Source organism: Anoplophora glabripennis, unplaced genomic scaffold, assembly GCF_000390285.2.
Source record: "Anoplophora glabripennis isolate ALB-LARVAE unplaced genomic scaffold, Agla_2.0 scaffold570, whole genome shotgun sequence".
Classification (NCBI taxonomy): Eukaryota; Metazoa; Arthropoda; class Insecta; order Coleoptera; family Cerambycidae; genus Anoplophora; species Anoplophora glabripennis.
The window spans coordinates 22,983-43,571 of record NW_019416711.1 but is presented as its reverse complement, the minus strand read 5'-3'; the positions used below and the strand labels follow the sequence as shown (position 1 = coordinate 43,571).

General features: G+C 29.6%; 1 protein-coding gene across 2 annotated transcripts in view; it reads right to left on the bottom strand.

Annotated features, from left to right (window-relative positions):
- The window catches only part of LOC108912078 (nose resistant to fluoxetine protein 6-like), a 55,412-nt gene that overhangs the window by 21,793 nt on the left and 13,030 nt on the right, over positions 1-20,589 (bottom strand). For both annotated transcript variants that reach the window (XM_018717237.1, XM_018717238.1), the window contains exon 2: positions 1,421-1,539. In XM_018717237.1, coding sequence (XP_018572753.1) covers positions 1,421-1,539 — 119 coding nt within the window. The remainder of the gene's footprint in view (positions 1-1,420; positions 1,540-20,589) is intronic.

Sequence of the window (20,589 nt, the reverse complement as noted above, 5' to 3'; positions counted from 1 at the left end):
ACGTATTACGTACTATACTTTACCTACGACCACTACTTTAAATACTTAAAAACACACCGTCTGCGATCAATGCAAGATTCCTATTACGTCGTACGGTAAAAAAATCGCACAGCTTGGAAAAAAATCGTACAGTTTTCCTAGTAACCGCCTAGCAACGGTCAATACAAACAGTATTGCATTGGCCGTTGCTAGGCAGTTGCTAGGAAAACTGTGCGTTTTTTTTACCGTATGTAATAGGAATCTTACATTGATCGCAGACGGTGTGTTTTTAAGTATTTACAGTAGTGGTCGTAGGTAAAATTTATTATTAGTCAAATTTGAAAAAAATCGTTCTTAAGAAATTTAAAATAATTATGTTCCCGGCGAGTTCACCATTATTTCAAAATGTGCTTTGTTGAAATAAAATTCAAATTGACTGTAATGTTGTTTTTCGTTAACTTCTATACATAGGTATGCTACCTACCTGTAACAATTGTAATTTTATCTATGTCTGATATGCCCTACAGTTTCCTAAAATTTTATATAGAAAACGCAACAGACGCATTGATGACTTAATTTATTCATTTTAGTATTGACAGCCGTTTTATATAACGTTATAATAACGCGACGCACTTTTTTCCATCAGATTTCACTAAGGTAGAAAGCACGTCGCACATTCCGTTATATAACCAGAAAAATACTGTTAATTAATAATATTTGAATAACGGTGCGTTGTATAATTAAGCGCATTAGATTAAGTTTTTGAAAAGGTGTCAGCAAATATACATAAAAGTGTTGTGTGTTCTTGTGCAAAACAAGTTGCCTAAGTGCTAGTAAGGTCACATTTCTGTATTCTTGGTGCAAAGAAAAACACGCACTGTTGCAACAACAAATGCAAATGCTGATGTGGTGTTCTTACAAACTTCGCCGACACAATTTCGAATTTTGTAATTTAATTTATCATACGTAGCTTTAAATATTTTAGTTTTGTCTCCGTAAAAGTTGAAGTAATTTATTTCAATAACGGTGCAGTGAAGCATAAAGTAGAATAGGTTTTACGTTTTTTTAACATAAAGTAATGTATATTTTCAAGTACATTTTATACATGAGAAATTGTATACCTTTCGCTTGGTGAATGAATGAATTTTTACTTAAATATGTGGTGTTTCGTATCCTTAGCATTTCTGGGTATAATTTTTACAGATCGGTATATTTTTTCTAATAAGAAATATACTGCATCTTTGTATCAATAGTAACGTATTGAATTAAAAAAATGTCTACAAAAAATCAAAGTTCTGCGTACACAAACTGACGTCTCTGATAATTATGCCATCTTCAGGGCATTTAGAGGCAAGTTCGTTAATTTATTAATTTATTCGTAGAAAATTGGTCAGGTTAGATTAAAGCTATAATAGGAATGGAATAATAAATGTTTACTTACTTGCGAGTCAACGATGATCTGTTTTTTTGGTGTTATATGCGCGCAAAGACTTTGAGAACCCATCCAATAAATGTTTCCCCAAAACCATCCGGTCGAGTAACGGCCACTTGCGTCGTCCACTGAAAATAAAAGAATTAATTAGTAAAAGTTTTACAACACTAATAATAATATGTTCGTGAAATGATTATAACCTATTATAATACAAATTTTGTCGGTTAAATAATCGGCGAAGCAAGAAGAGCGCCAGAAGAAAGGGCCCTAGCCGGCGGGGCCCAGCCAGGACAAAATGAGGTTCCACAAAGCGCCTACACCGGCCGCATTTGCGGTCGGGGTAGACGACGGATGGGGCCCACCTACGAAGGCTGTCCAGGCCTACACGAGATGAGGCAGGATAAAGAGGGATAATCCCCCTCGATCCCAAATCATTGAAGCCAATTTCTAGCCATGGAATAATGGCGCGGCACGGTTAAATAATGTTAATTTTTTTAATTATTCATTGTTCAATAATTTGTTAATAAACTAAATATGTGCCATGTTTCCTCATTTTCTTAAAGCATACACTGTAAAAAATTCACCCAATTTCACTCAATTTTGCTCAATAATGTCTCAATTTCTGTCCACACCCGTTTGAGTGAAATATTCGCTCTATTAGTATGAGTACAACAAAAATTTTTATGAGTGAAACTATTGTAACATAAGTGAGTGAATTTTACTCAAATCCGAGTTTCTGCTAACTATCAAGTGAGTGACTTTTGACTCAATTCTGAGTATGTAAAAATTGAGATTTGTCTAAATTTAATTATTAATTAATTATTAAGTAATTCTTTACTCAGACATTATTGTATTAAAGTCGTAAACTACTAAGCTGTCACAGTGGTTTCTACACAGATCTGTCTGAGAGACAATATTTTAGGTCTCGATTAAAAGAATTAACTGATAGAAAAAATTAATTTCCATAATCTATATTGTACGTTACAGATACGTAAGTAAGTATAGGTAACAATCTAACTATCCGTTTATTTAACCAAATGTTAATCGAGACTCAATATATTATTGTGTTTAATTATTGTAATCAAATCACTACATTTAAACACAGTTGTCCCCAAAATAACGAGATAAACAGATGCTTGTCCAGGACTACGCGCCATACACCACGCCACAAGATGACCTAATGGGGACGATGGGAATAGACAAAGACAACGCACGACAACCATAGAATGAGGTGGGGTTACACCGATTTAGATACAAGTGTACCAAATACAAGTTTATCTGGAGAATTTATTTAACGTGAAAATACTCAGTTTTAGTTCAAATATTACCACAAATGAGTAAAATTATCAAAATGCTCAATATTGAGTGAAAATGTACTTATGTACAATTTGTGACAAAATGATGAAATATAAGCAATTAATTTATACGTACTTATAAAAATATGTTATATCACACACTTTGAGGATAGTTTGAATAAAACTTTCGTAATTCGGTAAAATAATTCTCTCGTAGCAAATTGAAACGTGCATAAATTATTGCACAGCATCAAAACATTCAAGGAATGTGTTGTAATTGTTTGTTTTTATGTTCTTGAAACTTACCGTGATTCATATTATTAAGGTAATACTAATAAACTCGAGAAAGTTACTTAAAATATTTTCCAATTCACAATCTTCATAGCGCAAACAAAAACAAATAAATAGGTAGGTACTACAATATATTCAAAATCATCCAAAGTTAATTTCAAACAATCTGCTGTACAATTTCCTTTTTAAATTGTTTGGAAAACAGACTTTTCTAATGTACGGCATTAATTTTATACCTATACGCTTGTCTTGAGCAACGTGTGATACTAATTAATTAATATTAACACGTAACTATGTACATTTATGTATAATAATGACCTTGACCTAAACTCAATTTCGTGACTATGCATGAATTTTAGAAGAGTGAAAGTAAGGATTATTACATATATAAGTGGTAAATTACTAAAACACCGCTACTAGTATATATAATAAGTACTTGTTAAAAAAAATTCTCAATATTTAAGTAACATACTTAAAAATGTGTAACTTTCTTTCTGTTTAAATAAAATATTTTAACCTCACGTTTTACTCATTAAAATTGATTTGTTTGTAGAAATTATGTGTTAAAAAGTGTTTTATTTTTCTAATGGGGTATAAGGTTTCATGCTGCTAAAGATTTCCGTCTACAAAAAACACTCAAAAATTTTAGAACATTGTAAACATTGTAGGTATCTACTTACATTTATAAACATATTACTCAATTTTTCAGAAATTAATAATACTTATTAATGTGTTTGTTTACTTTTTGATTTTAAATCATTAACACAGAAACGTCGTGAAAATTAATAGATATTCACTATCAGAGTACAAATCATTCTAAATGAATATTACATATTATTAATTATAAGCAATTTATATTCCTCCAAGAATTGTTGCGATATTGCAGTTGGACAATATGATCATAAAAACATTTTTACTTAATCTGATTTTGCAACTCGAATGTTATCATTCTGCACTAGTATCGTGCATTTAAATGTGATTTTTATACAATTTTAATCATCCGAGATTTGCAAAGTCCAAAAAATTATTAGAATGACACCTAGTTAAAACTAAACATTAAGAAAGAAATAAGAAATATATATATTTATTAGTCTGGAATTTTAATCATAACTTTGTTGAGTAACGAGATTGTTGTTTCATTTGCATAGATATCTAGATATTAGTGTCAAAGTTATAGTAGTTTTATTAATTAAATAATAAATATTTTATATTTTTTGTATTATTAAATAACATTGACTTAGTAATATCCTTCTAAGGTTCTGAAAGCACAAGCACTGTATTTCAATGGAAATTTTACGTGTTAGTTTGTAGCCAACGCAATGATGTTATTTCGAGATCATTTTCAAAATATGTATTCCTAACTTCGAAAAAATTTCCGAAAATATTTTAATTAGTAGGTAGTCATCAACAATACCAGTAAAAAGTTATGTAAGTAATATAAGAAAATGAAAATATTGGTTAACTCAATTTAGTATTAGTCTTTAAAATAAAAGTTTATAATAAAATTAGTGTAAACGTAATTCAGAAGGCATATTCGTCATTGAAATCTCTTAAATATACAAGCATGTAATTTCATAAGAACATTTTTCAGAAACAAACAAATGAATGAATTGTACCATTGAACATTTAATACAACAAGCGTCTTGTTAGCAAAAATTAAAAATTATTTATACCTAATTATGTAATAACCAATGTGAAGATTATTATTCTTAATTTTTTGATAAATCTGGTTTTTATTGCATTTGTTCTGTGAACACATGTATCTTGCTAAAAAGTATTTTTTATTGTCGAATTATGTAACCATCGCCTCATGAATTACAGAATATTTAAGGTGTAACCAAATCGCCCAAAGCATTACGGATGAAGATGAAATTGAGCTCTACTTTAACAGTTTTTGATTTCGTAATATTATATCATTTTACAGAATAATTACTGCAGAGAAATTTAAAACAATTTAAATACTTGTCACTTCAATCTGTATCTATAATACCTTTTTTAAATTTTCATAATACGAATACATCATTAAATAATTGTTAAAGAACTTTATGAACTTTCTCCGAAACAAATTAAATATGTATATTTATCTAAACTTTACTACATTCCTTGTTTACTGTGCATTAACCAATCCAACAAAATATTTTCCATTGCCTCATAAGCAAACGTGGTTAATAATAAATAAAAAATATTCATTATTTACTCAAATGTCACTTATTACGGAAGAACAATAATTCAACTCTCTTCTTATAAATTCCTAGTGAAAGTAATGTTAATGTCGATGCTTCAACGCGTATTACGATCGTAACGTAATAACACAAATATTCCTATACTAAGGCCATAAACCAAAAAAAAAAGATATGTAGATACTTTAAAATGCTATTTTGTTGTGATGTATGACTTTTAATAAGAGTGTTGTATTGAATATTATTGAATGTATGTCTAAAACTTGAAAAATTGAAAGCTCGGGTCCTATAATTCTGCTTGTTTTGCAATTTAATATATTTTACACAGAAAATGTTATAAAGCAAATACTATCTCTCCATTTTAGCCATGTGGTATATCACAAAATAACATCCCTGATAAAATGGCTGCTACATAGATAAAATTTTTGTAATTTGATAAATGATTAAATGATTTATACCAGAAATGATAGAAAGTAAAACTACCAGACACTTACGCAATTGAGCTTTATGTTCACTGTCAGAAAGTAATATATAATAATAGCACCATAGTAGCCCCATTTTCTTTGCTAATTATTGTAAACTTTTAAAAGTTTTATAAACAGAGTATACGAGTATTTAAAAGAAGAAGCACAAATGGTAGTTTCACAATCTTTAGCCCAAAATATGAAAATTGAGTCGGAAATATACCTTAGTCTATAGTTGCTTCCTTTACAAGATACAGGGTGTTTAAGTTTTAAAAAAACATTACAAGCGCGATTATCTCGAAAGATATTTGACAGAAATAATAAATATTGGGCATGCGATTTAACGAAATAAAAGTAAAGCCTAAATGAATTTGATTACAAACAGTGGCGAAAGAACTGGGAAAAACTTCATTAATGACGTTAAATTTCGACGACACTGAATAGTTTGTTTATTTAATTTGCTATTATATTTCTAACAAAAATGTCTGTTTACTTTATTCGTAAAACGAGTAATTTTTAATTTAATGTAACCTTACTACACAGTTGAAAAAAATTAAAATATTTCTAAATCTATGTGTTTCACACGAACATGCCTGCAATGAAAAAAGGTGAAATGTTTGGAATCCACTACAGAACATCTCTAAAGATCACCATTGTCGTAGGAGAAATTCTGTCTGTAGAACAAGAACCGAAATGATCAGGGCGACTATGAATAATAGCGTGTCCGCCCCACAGAACCTAACCCGAGAACAACAGGAGCGGGTTAAAGATTCCTAGCTAAAGTTAAAGCTGAGGAAGCAAAAGGTAATTCTGTAACTAACAATCTATTCTTGATTTTTGAAATGGGGAATAAAATGGAAGAGTCCTTTCTATAAAATACCTAATGTGTATATGGCTCAATTATCCCCCCAGAGGATTTGATCATCTAACTCTACTCGAGTCTTTCAGTCTTCCTGCATTGTCAGACAGAAGAAACTGCGCTGCGTTAACTTTTTTGTGTAAATTGTTTAATAACTCAATTGATTGTGACTATCTTTTGCAACAATTTTCATTTTCAGTGCCAAGAGCCCAGTCAAGATATAAGCCTACTTTTTATTGTAAAACCCCTAGAACTAATATATTAGTTAAATCACCGATTTATACTATGTGTCAATTATTCAATGGTATATCCGATCAGTGCGACATCAATNAAATATTTAGTTCCTGTTCCTTTAGTTGAATATTTTATTTTTGTTTTGTTAATTAAAATATTGTGATTATAAGTGATAAATTAATAGGAACAACGCTTCTATATCTTTAAATTAAAGCTTGTTTTTTTTTAAGATTTCTTCGGTTAAATTCCTTATTTACTATTTGTTTAATTAAAAGACTACATGATTAATGATTATTAATAATTATCGGAAGAAAGCTACGATTCAAAAACATTGAAATAAACATAAGTATAATGAAAGTGTTTAATAAAAAAAAAAAACAAGTAAAGGATTTTAAGAAAAAGATACTCAAAGTTTAATTTAGTTTTGTTAGTAGAAGTAGAAACATATAAGTAATTAATCAAAATACTGAATAAATAATAAATGTTAATGATGATTGTTAAGTATAATAGCATGTTTATATTTCGCATTGCAATACCAATTATGACTTTTTTAAGTTTTAGAAATTTCTCGAGAATTCGAGAATTCCAGGGAATTCCTAGTCGAGAATTCTCGAGTCCCGAGAAAAAAAGTAGGCCGAGAAATCAGAAACTCTACATGTGGTATATCTCAAAATAACACCCCTAATAAAATGGCTGCTACATAGATAAAATTTTTGTAATTTGATAAATGATTAAATGATTTATACGAGAAATTATAGAAATTAAAACTACCAGACACTTATGCATTTGAGCTTTATATTCACTGTCAGAAAGTAATATATAATAATAGCACCATAGTAGCCCCATTTTCTTTGCTAATTATTGTAAACTTTTAAAAGTTTTATAAACAGAGTATACGAGTATTTAAAAGAAGAAGCACAAATGGTAGTTTCACAATCTTTAGCCCAAAATATGAAAATTGAGTCGGAAATATACCTTAGTCCATAGTTGCTTCCTTTACAAGATACAGGGTGTTTAAGTTTTAAAAAAACATTACAAGCGCGATTATCTCGAAAGATATTTGACAGAAATAATAAATATTGGGCATGCGATTTAACGAAATAAAAGTAAAGCCTAAATGAATTTGATTACAAACAGTGGCGAAAGAACTGGGAAAAACTTCATTAATGACGTTAAATTTCGACGACACTGAATAGTTTGTTTATTTAATTTGCTATTATATTTCTAACAAAAATGTCTGTTTACTTTATTCGTAAAACGAGTAATTTTTAATTTAATGTAACCTTACTACACAGTTGAAAAAAATTAAAATATTTCTAAATCTATGTGTTTCACACGAACATGCCTGCAATGAAAAAAGGTGAAATGTTTGGAATCCACTACAGAACATCTCTAAAGATCACCATTGTCGTAGGAGAAATTCTGTCTGTAGAACAAGAACCGAAATGATCAGGGCGACTATGAATAATAGCGTGTCCGCCCCACAGAACCTAACCCGAGAACAACAGGAGCGGGTTAAAGATTCCTAGCTAAAGTTAAAGCTGAGGAAGCAAAAGGTAATTCTGTAACTAACAATCTATTCTTGATTTTTGAAATGGGGAATAAAATGGAAGAGTCCTTTCTATAAAATACCTAATGTGTATATGGCTCAATTATCCCCCCAGAGGATTTGATCATCTAACTCTACTCGAATCTTTCAGTCTTCCTGCATTGTCAGACAGAAGAAACTGCGCTGCGTTAACTTTTTTGTGTAAACTGTTTAATAACTCAATTGATTGTGACTATCTTTTGCAACAATTTTCATTTTCAGTGCCAAGAGCCCAGTCAAGATATAAGCCTACTTTTTATTGTAAAACCCCTAGAACTAATATATTAGTTAAATCACCGATTTATACTATGTGTCAATTATTCAATGGTATATCCGATCAGTGCGACATCAATTTTCATGGTATAAGTTATATTATTGCTAAGTTTAAGTCCACGCTATAGTTATTGATGGGTTATCCTGCTTAATTGTTGTTTTTCTTTTTCCTTTTTTTTTTTCGTATATTGTGAACTACTTTTTTTGTTATACACTTTGTCTTACATATATTTTTTTTTCTCTGTAATTGGGTATTAATCCGTTGAGAATAAATTTATTATTATTATTATTATTATTATTAATTATCATAGATTGGGCTCAAGGTCATCAAGATATCATTTGTGTTCCATCATTTAAAGATATGCTATTTGACCATTATTGAGTTGTTCTAAAACATGACAAAACTAAGTTTAAATAGTTATCCTCCTATTTTATTTAATGAATTATTCTCTGAATACTGCTGCACCAAATGCTTTTGTCATACTAAATAACCCAATCTTTTTTTTTTCTTTTCGATATAACGACACATGCTTCGAATGATACAACAAAATGTAGTAATGAATACAAAATTGACGCCTACAATTTTTTTATGCGACAGACATGTGTTTGGTAGACAAACCTAATAATTTTCACTTTCTACAACCGGTACCGTTTGCACTTATTCCTCATTATATCATAGTAGAAAGGAAGAAGTTTCAGTTGTTGATTAAACGATTACCTGAATTAATGAATAGAAATATTATTTCTGTTATATGACTGTGGTTGTGTTTCGTGAGGCAATATTTTATGCTTCGTGGTTCTGGGTTTTATATAACTGTCAACGATAAGTCGTCCAAACGTAAAAATACGTAAATAAATAATTAAATATGAATCGAAGAACTGATGTATAGGTTGTAAAAGTTCTTTATTTCTCAAGTTGCAGGACCAATAAGTACACAGACCCGCAGAATAAAAGTCGTGTACAAGAGACAAGAGTACATAGATTTAGGAATTTCCAAATGAAAACCTTATATTCGTGATTAGCGACTTTAAAAACTACCGAGTTACAATTTTCAGTCATAATCTTCAAATTTTGAATGCTTTTTCGATTTTTACATCCGCTAAATTGGATCCGACACCTTTTATACAAAAATGTCCGGATTTGGACTTCAGATTCGTAATCTGCGACCCCAAAAACCAGCGGTAACAAAATTCAGGCAATAATATTGAATGTGTGACTTAAAGTAGGTGATCTCCAACCATTTGAGTTATTTCATATTTTTTGTGGTATATAACACATTTTTTTTGCACTAACATTAGTTATTTGAACTTAAGCGTGGAATTAACCCCTCTCTGGGGGTAGGTGTGGATTTAATTTGCATATATTTATTTCCATTGCTCAAAATAATATTTTAAAACATTTTCTCATAGTATTTACAAGTTGTTGCTTTTCATTATAAAGCTTTACTTTATCCTCACTATTTCACCATATTTTAGGGGATATTTTAGCGTTTTACTGAAAAATTACCTGTTCGGATTCAGATTCAGCTTAAAAAATACGCCGGATCTGATAAAGAATTTTTTTAATTAGTTAGAAATTAAAAAATGGCATGGTTACATCATTTTTAATTTGTTCTGATAATGACAAATGAAATGAAGAGATTTTCGTGGAAATTTTTATGTTAACAAGTACTTTTTGGCCGTAGAATTAATCTTAGAATTAGAATTTATCTGACATAATAACGTTTGGAAAACTATGTTTATGCGAAAAATTTAATATTGCGTTAATCGTGTAGAAAGTGATACCCTGCGCGAGAACGAAAGTTTTGCAGCACGAGTCTAGACGAGTATACTTACTTACATACCAAATCTTAAGATGAGGAAGTAGACATTCCGTGCAACTGCGTATACCAGGTTAATTCTCAAACAAACTGGAAAATCATACATAACCTACTTTACATTACCAATTTGTAACCCATTACATCGCTGCAGAACATTGTCAAAAAGATGTAAAAACTCGATGTTTTTACTTTTGAACATTGCACAGTAAATTGGCCAATATATTGGTCAAATTCAAAGCTACCAACTTTTAGAAAAAATTCGGTCAATCACACATTGGTAAATTTTACTAGACTAAAGAAACTGCAATAACAAACAGGAATCTATTCCTAGATCTACAATTTAAAGTGTCAAAATAACTAAAATTGGTAGTCTAGAATATACAGAACTCCTCAAAAAAAAACAGCTTACAAAGAAAAAAATTAAGTGTCTACGTCGATGACCTTTTTGAACTTTTGATTATTAAATTGTACTGAAAATTATATTTTCAATAAAAAAAATCCCTATATGCTTTTTTCCACTGTTTACTTACTATGCTTGCTTCCACGAGCTGCTATAAACAGTAAATTTGAACCATTTCTGTTGTCTCCAATATATTGGTCAATTTATTGAACCTAGAAAATTTACCGGAGTTTCTGTTGTATCTACATGTATCAATCTAACTTAGTCAAACTTTTGATCGAATTATTGAATCAAAAACTGGTTATATAGTACATAATAGGTTTAAGAATGTGGCATCATGTACATATTAATAAATTAATCTGCTGCTTCTTCTAGTTTAAATTACATAGGTCGACAAGACTTTAAACCAGAAACTGGACTATACTTTTCCAAATATACGCCATCAGGTTTTCGAGATAACCCAATCTAAAAGTACGAAAAACACATTTTTTGTCTATATTTGATGTTATGTTACATCACGAGGTAATTTTCCCTACAAATCTTGGTACTTCTCTTTCAACAGCCATTTAGAATCGTTCGAATATCATTTTCCGTATGTTCAAATTGATTAGTTTCGCATATTCGTCAGTATTCGAAAATTGAATAGCATCATGTAAAAACTCAAAAAGAGAAAAGAATTAAATTACAAACACCTAAATTCTCATAGGTTCCCAGATTGACTGGGTCGCTGATTATGAATCTAAAGTCAGAATTGCAAAATTCAAAATGGTGGATCTAATATGACAGATTTAACAAAAAGTCTTGGAATTTAGAAATGAAAAAAGAATTTGTCGAAAACTACACAAATCTTCTACAAGAAAATATGGATATAAGTTTTATCATTTAATGCAATGTTTTTGATACAGTTAAGCAACACTTATTTTTCAGCCCTAAAATAGCTGTTTTACATTGACAATTTATTCATGAATATATTCACGAATTTATTTGTAAACGGTTTGGTTTTACACTGTTACAGACTTCGTAAATTTCTTTGACATATCAATCAGCTCTACCAACAAATCAAATGAAGCAAATAAATTTCAAAAATGTCACCTTTCCACTAATAATTTTAGTGGTACAATAGCGGTACAGTTTTGATACATATATAAATATTAGTTTTTGTCAGTAACAAGTAAAATAATCAGTAAAAACAGTACAAAACTATTCCAAAGTTCTAATACAGTAGATTTGCTAACCCCATAAAGTGAAATTTCCGAATATCGACTAATACGCCAAACTAATCAATTTTATAAATGGTTTCTAGGAGAGGAAGAGAAATATTGAAATAATTCTAAATGGATTAGATGAGTAGTACTTTCAGATGATATAACGAGTTTTGAGGAAAAATATTACCCCGACATAACCTCAAATATAGCAAAAAACTGTTTTCACATTTTTAGGTTTAGTCAGGTTTTAGAGATGTTAAAACCTGATGATTCAACGCGTCGAAAAGCTTCGAGATAATGTAGTCTTGTTTTAGGTTCAGCAGGTTAATCACATTTTCTCTGCCTACAAATATGTCCATTTTTTCATTCTTGTAAGTTGGTTGTAATTTTGATTACAGGAACTATGACAATCCCAACGTTATAAATCAGGACGATGAAAAACCTGCGTACATGTCTAATTAAATGAATTTGATAGTTCAATAGACGCGTTTCACTCTTTCCTTTAATGTCTTTGATTAGTAAAGAATATTAATTGTTCTTAGATGCACGAGAAAGTCAATGCATGTCACACATATCGCGCCCCAAAAAACAATGAGCTTTACCCAAATATGTAGATGACTACGCTTTTATATATTTGGATGTTAAGAGATGACCTTGACATGCATTGCTATAACTGTGCTGTATTGCTTTTGAAATCAAATGGCGCGTCTTCGCGACTTTAATTATCACATATTAAGATTTTAGTAAGTAGCTCTCTTTAGATGTTATTCAACATTTTATTTTCAGTATGAGACCCTTGTATGTCAATCATCAAGAAAATTGAAGTACAATAATTATGACTGCCAAATAAACAAAACCTTCGAAAGAATTCTTCTGCATGATTGTATTTAAAACACCAATCACACAACATTAAAAGTGAAATTATTCTGACTTACACAGTAGCTGAGTAACCCAATTCCAAGAACATGATTATTTTTCTATTGCTTCTTACTTTCAAGATATGAAAGCGTAGATAATAATGATTTGGTGATTTTAGCGTGTCAAGTTCTATTATTGTTGTTATTGCTTCTCTGACTTGTATAATTATGTTTACACATTTTGAGCCTGATTATGGTTGTCTCGAAGAAATTCTAGTAATTAGGCGAAATTGCACGAATAACATGAAAGAAAATAAACATACAATCAACTTTTTAATTGAATTATGAGCCCAAGTAGTACTCATCACCGCAATAACGTAAACACGACTATCAAAGCGACAATAAAGTGTTTGGTCACCAGTGATCGGTACTATTCAGAAACCAATTACGGTTTATGCACCAAAGTGTGGAATAACTTTCTGATAGCTAAGTAACTCCAATAACGTGTTTAGAACTCATCTCGTCACTATTTTTAAAGTAACGATTTGGTAACAAATAAGAGGGTCACAGAATAGTAAATGTTTCGTTTTAACACATCTTAAGGCCATCTATAGTAGGATCGTATTCGATGCAAAGTAGAGCCTAAAATTGTGGGTCTTTTATTAAAGGAAAATCGTGTCATAATTTTTAGGAGGCGTAAGATAAATCGTTTCAAATTTAAAATGAAATTCAATGTAAAATCTGAAATACCGCTGCATACTCACTGTGTTCTGGTAGTAGCTGTAGTCGCCCAGGTGCCTCAAGTGTATGAAGTGGTCGGTTATACGTCAAATACTAACCTGGCGAGCTTGGTCGTAAATCAGAGATTGTCTCCAAAAAACAAGTAAACAACAGTGGTGTGTACAGAGGTTAAATGTGGAATTTAAAAAATTAATTGGATTTATAATAAATTACATTTAAAATAAATAGTTTATGAGAATAAAGGGATTTTTGTAGGAACAGGGGTGCCAGGCGTGAACTGATCCCTTCATCCCTTCATAATGCATAAAGAAATTATTCAATTTCAAAACCCCTTAAAACCGCACTGCACTGGATCCCTTGACAGGCAATTATTTATTATGTCTGTGTTAGTTGGGAGCAATTTATGTATAGTTATTCCAAAACAATGCTTACCTAGCACTTTATAACTAACTAACAGTGCACCATTTTAATTTTTTTTGCATACGAAAATAAAATTTGAAACTAAAGCTGAAACAGATGCTGTACATTTATTTCACTGATGCACTACTATTCAAGCGTTTTTTTTTTCGAATTTCCATTACTATTTATTTTATAATCAACTTTTTTGTGATCACATAACGCCAAAATGGCAAATATACATCTTTAATGTCAATTAGTAAATGGGAATAGTCGTGAAGTTGGAAAAATGGCTTTGTTCATTCAAACCTGAAGTATGCAGGAAGATAAATTTTCACGAATACCTAAAGATATGCAATAAAATTGCATGCATTTTAAGTTTGTGGGTAAAAAAGTATTTTCAATTCTTCAATTCAATTCTTAAGAAATTAATTCAAATCAAAAAGTTACGGAAGTAATGAATTTCCACCCTTACACAAACTACCCTTCACGCATATCTCATTATTATAATTTTATCTTTTTCAGCTCTAGAAATAACTTTTCTGTATCTAACAAATAAACAATAATTAAAATAAAAGGAAATAACCGTTTTTAGTTGATATTTTCTACAACACACAAATGCTTTTTGGCAGTTCGACAGCAGTTTTCTACCATTTTGACAAGTTCCAACCGTGTGCAACACCAATTCAGCAACTTATACATTTATTAATGCGTGTGTGTAATTTCTCTTATTAAACACTTGTCTAATTGAGCAGTACAGATGGTATATTTAAGAAATATAAGTGTTAGAAGGGGCTGTTCAGTCCCTGTTTTGTATATACCTTTTGTAAAAGTACCTTTCTGTCGAAGCAATATTGCCTTTCTCCGGAAATTATTTTAGCAGGTTTATTGAGAATGACGGGCGTTTTAATTGTTAGTGGTTACTTAACTGGTCTCATTATACAGGGTATAAAGGGGTACACGACATCTTGTTCCTAAACATTTAAGAGATAATTTTTTGCATAACAACGAGATTATACTTTTTTAGGATTGTTCTTAGAAAGATTGTCATCTTTGTTGTCACGAAGCCAAATTTCGATATAGTTCATAGAAAAATTTTTGTAGAGAATTCAATTTCCCATCGAAATGGCTTATTTAATAGATTTAAATGAAAAATTTCATGCAAAAAATAGTTAATAAACAATTTTTTAAAAATGTAAAAATAAGATTTTTTGATTTTTTTTTACTTTTTTGACTCTATTTTTTTTAGTAGAAGTAGGCAAAGAAAATTGCTGTACAAAAAACTAGACGAGATTCCCTTCAAAATTATGCGTTTTCAAAAGTTTTTGGACTAATATTGACCGGTCAAACTTAAATATTTTTTTAGATTTTCGACGTTTTTAACATAAATTAGAGCCAAAAAAGTAAAAAAAAATCAAAAAATCTTATTTTTGCATTTTTTTAAATAGTTTATTAACGATTTTTTCCATAAAATTTTCCTTTTAAACTTTTTAAATAAGCCATTTCGATGGGAAATTCAATTCTCTAAATAATTTTTCCTATGAACTACAGCGAAATTTTGCTTCGTTTTCGAGCTATAATTAAAAAACTGAATAGGGGTGCATTTTCACCCCTATCTCAAATTTCCACCTTCTAATTTAATAGCACTCCGCGGTTTTTTTATCTAAAACGACCATTTGAACGATTCATGTAATAAAATATCTTGAACGTCATATAATCAATAGCTTACAATGGAACAGACGAGCACGACAGACTATGATTTGGATAATCCCCATATACACCAGATTTCTTTTTCATTTGTAAATTTTTTCCTTCACAGTCAATTGATTTTCGAAGTGGAATGGGTAGGTTAACTCAAATTAATCAAGACTGAGACGTTGACAGATAAAATGTGAAATTCCATCATTCTATTTCAGTTTTGTCATGTTATTTTTTAAAAAGTTTTATCTTTATCTTTAACTTGTATTTATTTCCTTTCGCACCTCTTGGTCTCGCTCGATATTCGTGTTTGGTAAAGAAATTTCACCCATACTAAAAGTCACCCTCGCACAAATCGACCACAAAAAGATAATATGCCTAATAGTGAGAAAGTTTCCATCCACGTCACTTACTTTCATTGTCTGTTAAATAACGCAGACGTTTATTGTTACAACAAAAGCGTAATTATATTGTACACAATATGTTCCGGTACTCTTCACAGGTGATATTACTGTAAATACGTTTTGTGCGACTAATTCAACTGGTGCGTGTACTTTCTCCTGATATGAAAATTTAAAACAATTGGCGTGGAGTAATTTGTAACGTCTTGTTGTCTGAGAACAAAAATTATATGCTTCATGTTAAAAATGTTGCATTTGCAAATAATCTTCAATGGCTGCATTTGATTACGATACTAATTTAGTTATGGATAGACAAGTACAAAAAATGCCTGCTTTTTCATATTTGGTTTAACATTAAGTTTCGGCATACGCGTCACCAACTAAAATGATTTTTTAACTTTTACAGAAGATATAGTACTGAGCAAAGTCAGATTATTTACAATAAATTTAGATATTTACGTCATAAAGAAATTTATAATGCTAAAAAATAGTCCATCAATGATTTTGTCCGGAGATCATAGTAGGTAATTCTCAAAAAGCAATGTAGCACTTAATTCTAGTTATATCTTCTCAAAAATGTTATTATTTTTTTGCTAGTTGCCATACAATAACCCTCATTTTGGTACAACAAATGGCTCTTGCAAATTCGTTTAGATTTACTGAAATATAAATCTGAAAAGTAAAAAAACGTGTAGATGTCTACAAGCATAGTCTTCTTAAAATGAATAATGATTCTATTTTGTACCACACATTGCTGAGATACTCGAAAACATTTTTAAGATTCAAGTTACATCACCCATGAAAAAATATAAACTCTTTAGCTTTCAGCAATATATATTTCACAATAGACTTTGGTATATTTTATAAACTAACAGTTTCGAAGTAATAATTACGTAAGTTTCTTAGATTTAAGTAAAACTTACAGAAGAAATTTTAATAAAAATAATTGTATTTTTATGGTAACGACAGGATATATCTATTATTTTTATATTTAACCAACGGTCTTGAGTATGTTAATTATAATATAAAGTCAAATACATTGCAAGTAAGACATGGTGTTCCACAGGGGTGGGTCTTGGATCCTTTACTTTTTTAAATTTATATAAATGATCTACCCAACATTTTTGACAGTAATATTGTAGGTATACTTTTCGCAGATGACCACTGGATTACTATACAGCAACTTCAAATTATTTCAATCATTAGTTATTATGCTTTGTAAGCTGCTTTGTAGCTATTTGTAAAAACGTGTCAAAGCTCAGAGGTTTGGTAGACAAAATTTCCTTATCGATTTTAAAAACAGAGTATTACGGCCTAATTCATTCTATTATATGTTACGCTATTACACACACGCACTGTATATTATGCATGTTTTGCTCTTCAGCGAAAAGCTGTACGTTTGGTTTAAACATTCTTACTGTTCGATTATTTGCAGATTTCAGTACCTTATTTATATTAAAAAATGTGCACAATTTTTGCGGTAGAAGCCAGTCCTCGAATAATACTTGAAGGAAAAATGACCACCGTACTAAATTTTATATATTTCAAAATACAAGAAAATTATTAGTTTCTTTCGGAATTAAATTTTTCAATATATTACTTCGACATGTAAAGAAATTTAAACAGTAAATAATTAAAAAGAAAGTACATTTTATACTTTTAATGAACTTTTGAATGCAAATTTTAATGACTTTCAAAATTATTCTGTATATATTTTTAAAATTTTACCTATCTTTTATAAATTAACCCTCATCTTAGTCTTTTATTATTGTTTTAATGTGCATTTTATATTTTATTTTATTTGTGAATTTAAAATTTAATTTTTGTATGTAAATTGTTATAACTTAATAATTTTTTTATTTTGTTTTTCTTTTCTTTGGACGTGTGTAATAAATACTTTTGTGTATTTGGCATGCATTTGTAATAAATAAAAATTGAATAAATCTTATGGCATCACCCACTGTGTCATAATTTATTTTGTCAATCATTTTGAAGAATTTGAAGCCCATATGTTAATGGCATCCGATAATAAATAATTTAGACATCTCATAATTAAATAAATAAATATTTGAGAATAAATATCTTTGGATTTTAAATGGTTCATTGCTACTGAAAATAGAGGTAGATTTCTCCGGTATCTGTTACAAAATGAAATATTAAGAACACAAACTCAACAGTTTATTTAACCAACCAGGTTGCAAAACATCCAATTGTTTGTGGTAAAGTCCTAAATAATGTTCTTTTATTGGGTTGTGTAAATTTGTTATCGATTTGCGATATAATTGCGAGAGTATTAAACTTGTAGATGTATTAGTAGTCTCTTTGAGGTAAATATAAACGTGCTAACATTTAGGTATTTGCTAAAAAAAAATAATGTTTCTTCGAAAACAAAGAAAACAATGAAGTTAGCTAATTGTTTTTGGCAAACCAAGCCGCTAAACATCGAAAGACTGTAATAGTGACTGCACACGTAACGATAAATCGTAGCGATTTAATTAGTCGCGTTGTTGAAAACCATGACCATTTGTTGATCTGTTCTATCCACATAACAAAACGGTTTTTTATCCTCCGTTTACTAAATCTACATAGTTCGATTTGTGCAAATAAATCAGTACTATTTATCGGTACGTATGTAGCTGTGTTAAGCTTTTAAATTTGCTCCGAAACAAAACAGGAAGTTGACTAAATCCAATTAACTTTTTATGAAAATTAACTCGGGGTAACGGAAGAATGTAACAAAGAAAAATTTTAGATAGTGGCAGAGTAGATAGAAATATAGGTATTAAAACAAAGTTTAATATTCTGTTGTGTTTAAGCACATTTTTTTATATTTTTTATTTATGCTTAAATATATTTAATTATTCACTTGACAACGTTCGAAATAGATCAAATTAGTTGCAGGAGTAAAAAATAAAAAGACTTAAAAGTACCGGTATTCATTAAAGTAAAAATAATAATTTTCAGGTTTGTCTGAAAAACACCATCATATTAAAAATTTGACAAACAACCCATAAAATCTGTTTTAAAATGATGTACTCGCAAAATTTTAAATGTTACTTAATAACTAAAATTGACACAAAAATTATTCGTTTCGTACGAAATGCGAAAAAATTATACATTTCTCATTAATTAATATTTCAAACAAATGAAGTTTCTTGAAAATAATATTTACTGGCAGTTTAGCGGACAAACTTATTTTTATTTTGTTTTTCTTAGAAAAAAGAACCAATTGTTGTTTCTGTTATCTTTTCCATTTTTTTCGTAAAAGTAAATCAAGCAAGCACCAAAAAATAAGCATCCTGTATATTTACCACATATCTGTCATGGAAGCTTCTATTGTTTTTTGTATATTTCTTTGGTGTCTCAAGAAAATTTTCTAAAACATTGATCTTTGTAATTTTTTTTTCTAGATAGAAGGACAAAAACGGCAAAGGCAATATGGTGAATATGTATCTACATTTGACAAAGACAATGCATGAATTTCTCAGTTATGATATTTTACGTAGTGTCTATTTTAGTTTATTGCATTTGTTTGTGCATTTCGTTTGTTTTGTGGGGTAATTCCACCGTTTCTGCCAACAAAAACAAATAATTCCTATTCTAGACAAATTACCACGACCACTGTAGCCCCTTTTTTGTATAAGTAATACCCTTTCCACTTATTTATCAGTCTTTTAGACATAATAATAAGAAATATTTTAGAGTGCTAAGGGACCTTCACAGCCTTACAACACAAAAAAAATTAATTCACGAAATCCAAAAATAATTGATTAAACTTACTGTACAATAAACTAAGCCCAATAATAAACACTTACAATGTACAACATTTGAAAATAAAATAAAAAGTTATATTACAAATAAAGCGTATTACTCAGTAAAATTATTTTTCGTTGGTTAAATATTAGCGGACATTTAATAAATAAATTGATTGTGTTCATGTTACTAGTCTCCTATTATTATGTTCTCTTATTTTATTGTATTTGTTTGAACATTCTCTATATTATTTATACAGGGTGCTTTTTAAAAACGTGGTCAAACTTCAACGAGTGATTTTTTTAATGATTCTAAGACGAAAGGTTATATAAACATATATTTGGTAATCGTTCGTTTTCAATATACAGGGTACCAAACTTTCTTAAAATGCTTTTTTTGTAAAAATGTTAATAATCCTGTATAAACCAGGGCGAATCTGTCGAAATATACCACTTCTTGGTATAAGATGTAACAACTCACATAATAAAAGTGTAGATTCCTAGATCTGGGCGAGATCCGGGTCAAAATTGCAAAAATGTTTAAAAATTTTTAAAAAATACATATTTTATCTGAGTTTTTTACTTATATCTTGGAACCTATGCATTTTGGAAGAATATTGAAGAGGAAAAAAGTTTTAGAATTGAATTTTGCAATATACTGAAAGTTAAAAATGTTTAAATTTATTACCGATGTTGCAAAATAGCAATAATTGATGAAAAAAAG